Genomic DNA, 7,842 nt, shown 5'->3' on the forward strand with positions numbered 1-7,842 from the left:
AACAAGACAGGAGCTTTTCACCAACGCGCTCTTTAAAAGGTGTGTTTTAAAAGCAATCTCAATGGGCTGTAGAACAATACTGCAATAAATTGCACAAGGGATTTGCAATTTACAAACAAGGGGAAACAACTTTCAAAAGGGTGAAACTGGGATGCTGCACCTAAACCCTACTGAAAGCCCAAGAGATGGAGCCTCTGCATGGCTCTCAGTTCCTGCTGCTTCCACTGCGATCAGTGAAATGCTCTCGATGGGACGTATGGTGTTTATTTAGAAATAAAATTGCCATGATGTTAAGAACACTTCTGAACTTTTTAAATCTTAACACAAATCCTTCACATTCTGTCTCAATGATGGTACATGGATTTTTGAGCTCAGTAGATAATAAAAAGGCTGCATTTAGTGCCACACAGTGGTAAAAAAAATAATTTCAGCAAGGACAGATATGAAGCAACGCAGAGGAAACCTTTTAGATGCTAATGATAAACTTGGAAAAGGAAAAATACATTTAAAAAAAAATTAGGATACACAATCAGCTCGTGACAGGTATCACCTAAATTTCCTCACCCAAGGATGGTTTATACCACTAGCTAGCTAGATATGCAATATATGAAATTTACCTCTGTAATTTATAATCAACTTCCTTTGCAGTAAGGAGAATGCTTTGCTCATTTATAGCCTTCACAAAATAGTGAGGGATGCAATACTGGAATCTGCCAGCCCTTGCAGGCGATGAGCTGCACAGCAGTCATCGGGCAGGGACATACAGGATTGGAGCTGTAAAGGTATCTCAAACAACTGAAATAATATGGGGTAATCTCTGAAAAAAAGGCTAATTTGGGGTCCTTGGATTGGGAAGACTTTTGCACATTTCCATATGTAGTAGTTTTCTTGCTCAGGTTGCCAATAAAGCCAGTAATGTAACTTCTGCAATTATCATATATGTCACGGAATTTATTTCTGGCCATCAGCAACCCTCTGAGTGTTGCTCAGTGTGGTTTTGTGCCACACTGTCATGCCACAAGGATTTGGGGACAAGAAGGCAGACCCCTGCTCAAAATGGTCTGTTGCATGAGCTCAGTCTGTAGCAGCGCTGGACCCTTTTGGCAGGGGACAGGCGTGCTCGCACAGGCATGCAGACACACAGCCACACGCTTTCTCTTTTTGGAGCAGTCTCTTGCACACAGATACTAATTTACAAAGTCTGTTAGAGAATGAGGAATCGTTGATCATGAGTTTGTTGTTGTATGTCTACGCTAAGGTGGGAATCCGTTCTCAGCAAGGTGCCAGGGAGAAGGCATGAACATGGGCCACACTCACTAGTTTCCAGTTGCATTTTAACTGTGGTCTCTGATTTAATGGTGACCACAGGCTAACAGCACCCACTGCAGTGCCCTTTGCAGCTGCACCAGCAAGTTGCTTCCATTCATAGCCATCGTGGCTCCAACGCTTCTTGGGGACCCCTCTGTGGGCATCTGGGCCGGGTATGGTGCTGGTGGGCACGCCAGCCACACGCAGCGTGAGGAGGGGAGGGAGGCTCTGAGGTCTTACTGGGGTTGGGCAGCTCTGGTGGGGACAGAGCAACCATCAACAAGGGAAGCCCAGGCCCTGGGTCGCGGTGCCTTGGTCCAACCCAACAGTGGCAGGGCGGAGAGGAGCAGAGCCTTTCCCGAAGCAGCCGGCAGTCACATCCATCAAAGGACTTTGGGACACTGCACACTTGGTATTAGGAAAAAGGTTTTAAGTGGTGTTTAGTCCATTTAGTCAGTCCAGCCAAACTGGAGAACAAAATGTGGCTAAATGGAAGGACAGTTGTAACACTTAAAACAGGCTGAAATAATCAAATAGGCCCCAAAAGATGAAAATTCATCGTGAAAAAGATGAGTACGCTTAAACATATGTGTGCTTATACACAGTTACGAATGGGTCAAACTTGTGGCTTAACTTCAGACCCGGAAAATGCAGTGAAACTAAGTTCTTGGTCCAGTTCCAGGTATGTGACTTGACTGGTTAGCTCATTGTACCGGGCTTCAGCAGTAAGAGGAAAATGTTTTTGCAGTTAAAGCTGTGCTCTGCAGCTACAGAGCTCTCATTCCTACGTCTGCTGTGCAGCATGATCTCTAGTCGGAGCTGGAATGCTGCGCAAAAACATTGCACAGCTGCACGGGGAGTTGCAGCCCCTCTACCTGCCCAGCAGTTTGCACATGCAGTCAGACAGGGAATGACCTGACTCTTGGCATAAGATGGGAATAGCACTAAACAGGACCATTCTGAAAATCGAGGCACTAAAATTGATTGGAAGTATTTAAAAGATGTGTAAAACGTAGTGCTTAGGGACATGGTTTAGTGGTGGTGTTGGCAGTGTTAGGTTGATGATTGGACTAGATGATCTTACAGGTCCCTTCCAACCTAGAAAATTCTATGATTCTGTGATGTTTTTTTGCAGCTTGCAACAGGATGCTCGCCTGCAGTGTGCTCCAAAATAGCACTTGGTTCAGTCTTGCTCCAGCTGCAGAGTCACAGCTGATGCCTGTTGCCTGATCTACTGAAAGCAAACTCTTCCAGCCCTCTGCACAGATGTTTTTTAGGTAAAGAAGCAAGAACTGCTGTCATTAGTCATGCCTTATGCAGAAATATTATGGCATGCTATCTGGGGGGTATTTAAATTTGTTTGATATAAAATGATTACAGCATGCAACCCAACATTGCCAATGGTATAGTAATACCATATTGGTAGAAAAGCCTTGTCATGTTATAGGCAGTAAATCCATCTGAGCTGGGTGAGGTGGTTCACCAGCACATAAAATTGCACAGAATTCTCTATGCTGAAAAAAAAAAAAGTGTTTGTGTTCGTTTTGTTTTGATTTGTTTTGTTTTTTAACCAAGAAGGAGCATACATGGCAGCCCTGCAACAACCACACAGCTGAGGGTACCAAACAGGCCCAAAAGCGGTCCCTGTGAGACCCGTCCCGTACAGCTGTGGTGGCACATGTGTGGCTTTAGGCTGCAGTCTCCACCGGCTGAAGCCTGGCAGGCTGCAGCCCAGAGATGCTGCTGTACAAAAGCAGCCTCCAGCTGACTCAGGGCTCCAGCAGCATTTACCCTTGTGCGGCCTCTGCCCTGGGAGGAATATTGGGCCTTTTGGCTAAGAACAGAATTTTAAAAAGCAGAGAATGATAGAAAATACTCAGTGAGAGTTATTGGGAGCTGCTAAGCCCAAGCTCTTCCACAAAGGAGCAGAAATTAACATTCAAGACAGGGAAGGAAGCACAGTAAGATTTATTTTTACTGCCCAGCACGCTTGTAAACTGCATAGTGGTACATGGAAGAAGTGAAGGGATCCATACTACTAGCATATGGAGCGCAGGCAAAGACGGCTTCTTGTGAGCAGTTTGACAATTATTTGGCTGCTTGCTGCTCAAAATATTCGTGACAGCAGCAAGTCAGAGCTGCCACAAAGATGACAAATTCCTTGAAGTCCACTTGGGAATCGCCATTTTCATCCAGGTCCTTGAAGACTTTATCAATGGCGTCCTTGTCCTTCCCTGACTGCAAAAGAAAAGGAGCGGGTTGAGGTGAGAGGCGGTACAACCCTAACGCAGTGTCATAACTACCTGTACCCCCAACAAGGGCCCTGGTGGGGCTCTGGGCACTAAACAGGGGACTGTGAGGCTGACGCCAGCTCGGGCACGTTGTACCTTTCCGTGGGAGTGTGATGGAGGTGTAGCACGCAGCCTTGCCGTAGGGCTGCCTGGAGTGTCAGGTTATCACGTTTTTCTGCTAGTGAGACCTTTTTTTTTTATTATTCTCTTTGCTCGTTTAGTGCATCATATCTCTGGGTATAAAGCTGTGAGTTCCTTTGCACCGTGTTGGGCTGAGACAACTGCTCAGTGCCCAAGGGTGACAAGGGTCACATCCCCAGGGAGCTGTACCTTCGCCTGCCCATCTGGGCCGGAGCCACACGTCTCCTCCTCCAGCTGCCTGAAGAAAGAAGCACATCCTTCCCACGGGAATTTGCACCCCTGCTGGGGTCAGGCCTAAGCATGTGGGGAGCAAGCAGAGGTTGGGGGGGCTCTGGGTGACAGTGGGGGCAAGTGTGAGTCCCGGCATTGTCATGGCATGGGTGCAGACCTGCATCTTCCCACCTTCTGCACAGCAGCAGTGACCACATCTCCCGCCACCCCTCAAGCAGGTGCTCCCGGGTTTATTACACCTGGGAGCTGTGGTCATGCGCTGGCGTGGAAAGCCATGTTTTCTATGCTTAAAACAACATTTATCATGGCTCAGCTGTGTAGTGCAACTACAGGACGTTACCCAGCTGAACCGTGATGCTGTGAGTTCCCCATCCTCTCCCATGGAAAGGCTCCGCTGGGGCTCGGACTGGTTCTGCAAAATGATGCATTCCTGGGGCAAATGTCAGATTTAAGCTTCATTAAGCACTGCCACCCCAGCAAAGATGCAAACAGCCTCAAAAGTGCTCCAAGTGCTCCCTCTGGCCTTGGTGCCCGGCACAAGCCGGAGCCAGAGTCCTGGAAGGCACCTCCTGAAGCAAGCGTGATGCTGAGCTTGAGTTACGGCAGCGAAAAATATCAGCAATATCTTTTTCTTTTTAAGTTGCCATAATTCTGAGGGGCTGACTGAACCAGTCCATCTTAAGGCTGATGTTAAGCGAAGTAACAGCCAAGGAAAAAGAGATTATTTTTTTTTATTATTTTGCCATAATAAATAAAAAAAGAAGGTTGGTTTTTTTTTTTCTTAAAGTATCTTACAGGAGGGCTTTTTGGCTTGAGTCCCAGCACTGATTAACTCCGGTGATTTTAGATAACGCAGTTTTAAAAATAAACAAGGGATGGCAGTAGAGACCCATCTAATGTAGGAGACAACACCGTGTGTTTTGTTGAAGCTAAACAGAAAACAAATCCAGTATTATACTAGGAAGAAAGCGTATAAAATTTTGGAAAATTTCCAGGAATTTAAAATAACGGCTACCTTAGTTGAAATCTGATGGCACTTCTTGATCATGGTCTAATTGACTAAATTTCTCGTTCTGTAATTTCATGTTTCACTTTAAATATGTGCACTTTTAAAATCACTAAAAATTGAACCACTGCCCTAGATTTGACTGATGAATGGGTCTGGAAGAATTTATTCCTTTTCACTTCGTAAATTACAATCAGTTTTAATTTTATAAGTGAATATTCCAAGTTATTTAGTGAAATATATGAACTAGCCTTAGCCTCTGATTTACTTCTCACATGCACATGTGGGAATTATTTTTTTGCAAACTTTGAGTCCAATCCTTCAGTCCTGTGGTATGGATTTGTTTCTGCCTCTGATTGATTCAAGGCCTTTCCAGGTAGTTGTGAGCTGTGTCACCAATTCTAAGACCAGAAATATATACGAGTATTTAAAAGACTCTGTTTCCCAGAACATTCTTGCAAATAAAAAAATATCGATATAAATGTCAGTAAAATGTTCTGCAGGTAAAACTTTTTTTCTGAAGGCAGATTTATTTTCTCTTTTTTTTTTTCCTTGCAGTTAGTAGTCTGCAAGTCAAGACAGTGTTGGTTTAAATTTAAGTACCGGCATAAAATGCTATTTTGTGGTTTGTTTTTTTTCTGTAATGGGTAAAATGGGACAAGAAATCCAGAGACAGAGAATAGAACATAAGAGGACATTCAGCTAATTATTTCCCTGGAAAATTCCAGTTTTTCCATCAGTTTCAGGAAATAAGTAGAACCAGTAAGAGCAGCTGTAGGGAACTGGAAAAGGTGGTGCCTGGTCAGTAACTGTAGTCAGGAACATCATCCCATTTGGTAGGTGCCCAGTGCAGCAGGTCCCCAACTGTTTTTAAACCAAATCTCAAGCTTCTGGGAGATTTCCATGCCCTGTTAAAATTGTGGGTTTGAGATTGGTTTTGTTTTGGTTTTTCTTTTCTTTACGTGGAAGTGTTACAAGTAACGTACAGCCCCATGACCTCCTATGGTACTGTTGGGTCACAACCGATGATCTGTTTTCTAGAGTTTTTTCAGAGCCATTTTCATCTGTCCCCCCAGAGCCATCCAGGCTCTTATTCTGAATATTGCATCTGTGTTTTATTTGTGAGTCATAAATCCAGCAGGCCTGGATTTCATACGGTGATTTCATATAGCTTGCATGGGAAGATCCTAAATAGTATCAAGTGCCCTGGCTGCAGGGCCCTGGAAGAGTTGTTAAAAAACTGAATTATGCTGGAGACAAAAAGTGGTAACCACATTTGGAACATTTGGTTCTAGGCTTTTGCAATTAAGACCAATAACTGTACGGATAGATAAACGTTACTCCTGTGTGGAAAGAAAAAGACATTTAAAAGTGTTTTCTGGATTTTTAGTGAAGGGAAGCAAATAAAAAACAATTGAAAATGAAAAGCGTTTTGTCTCGCAGGCAGCTAAAGCTTTTACTACAATGTGTTAAGCATTTTGAATACCTACTAACAGATATGAAATACATATACATAAAACCTACTTACATGCATATGATGATTACATACAAATCTATGTTGTAAAATACTTTTTCAGGTCTTTCTTTTACTATTAAAGACAAATGGAAAACTGTTTGCTCTGAGTTCATCTGTTGTTCTTGTTTATGCATCATTTTGATGAGCAGCCCCAGTATGTAGTATAAATACCGAGAGAAAGTAAGTGTACAAATATTTAGAGAGACTCCCTGTCTGCAATCAAGATCTTCGATTGCTGACAACATAAGTACCTTCACAGAAGTTGTGACATGAAACGAGCTTATAAATCCAGGGATAAACAGAAGAAGTAGGTGAATTCTGAAGATGAAGCTCAATCTATTTCAAAGCCATTGAATAATGGCTCAATAACTCGAGTGATGAATTTTGTGAACAGGGAATGCCCCTGAGTATTAGAAACGGTTTTACACAGTATGTGTAAAGACTTCTTTATTTAAAATTTTTCTACAAACCATTGCCCCATTTCCGGATGTAATTTCCCCTGTAATGTCCTAAAGCCCGTGCCTGCAGGCAGCCCTCACACCCGCTACCCAGAAATGATGCCGCACTGTTCTCTTACCAAGAGGAAGTTTGGGAACTCTTTTTCCAGGAGGGTCTTTAGTTCTGCTTTGGTGAGGGTTCGCCTGTTGCCATCAGTCTTTGCGTACTTGTCAAAGACAGCAATGGTCATTGCCATCGCAGTTTCCAGCTGAGACATGTTGCTGCTGGAGTCTGGCTTTCTTCTGAACAGGAACAGCCTCAGGGCTCTCTCGGAGGCTGGAGACTGGGCTCATTCTGGGGTTCTTTATGCAACTGTCCCATCCAATCAATGGTGGCACACCAGAGGTACGGTTATCCCTTAGCAAACATCCGTATCTAAGCACCACCTGGAGTACACACCTGTGTGCAGACAGCTATTAAAAACTCAAGCTTTATCATGCTGGTGCGGCTGGTACAACCAGTTGCTCACCAGTAGAAACCAGCCTCTCCTTCAAGATACACAGTGTGACTAACAAACGAAAATCAGATTTTGATACTGTTTGCTCAAGAATCAGACTTGTTCTTTCAGATAACCCCATCGGAGCAGAGGGTCAATAGCCCAGCTTCGCTGGAGCATATGCTAGCCTGCTTGGGAGGAAGAGAAGCACCTCACTTCTTCACTACCATAGTTAGGGGCTCTGCGAGGTGCTGAGCCAAGAGCACAGACTGCCCTCTCTGCCATGCAGAGGACCTTGTTGCAGACCAGGTGGCTCACTAGCACATGCTGGGAGTGGGATTCACTGGATCAAAAGTAGAGGTCTGCGATGGAGACAGCTAACTTGCTCCCCAGGCTTGCACTCAGTCCAGAGTGG

The 7,842-nt window shown here is 44.3% G+C and overlaps 1 protein-coding gene across 1 annotated transcript; it reads right to left on the reverse strand.

Moving 5' to 3' along the window:
• Positions 1-3,396: 3,396 nt before the first annotated feature.
• Positions 3,397-7,208, reverse strand: S100P (S100 calcium binding protein P). The gene is made up of 2 exons (XM_009890529.1): positions 7,071-7,208; positions 3,397-3,546 (listed from the first exon to the last, which is right to left on the reverse strand). The coding sequence occupies exons 1-2, from the start codon at positions 7,206-7,208 to the stop codon at positions 3,397-3,399; spliced, it is 288 nt and encodes a 95-aa protein (XP_009888831.1).
• Between the last annotated feature and the right edge of the window lie 634 nt (positions 7,209-7,842).

The sequence above is a fragment of the Charadrius vociferus genome, unplaced genomic scaffold (assembly GCF_000708025.1).
Source record: "Charadrius vociferus isolate BGI_N301 unplaced genomic scaffold, ASM70802v2 scaffold88, whole genome shotgun sequence".
NCBI classification, from domain to species: domain Eukaryota; kingdom Metazoa; phylum Chordata; class Aves; order Charadriiformes; family Charadriidae; genus Charadrius; species Charadrius vociferus.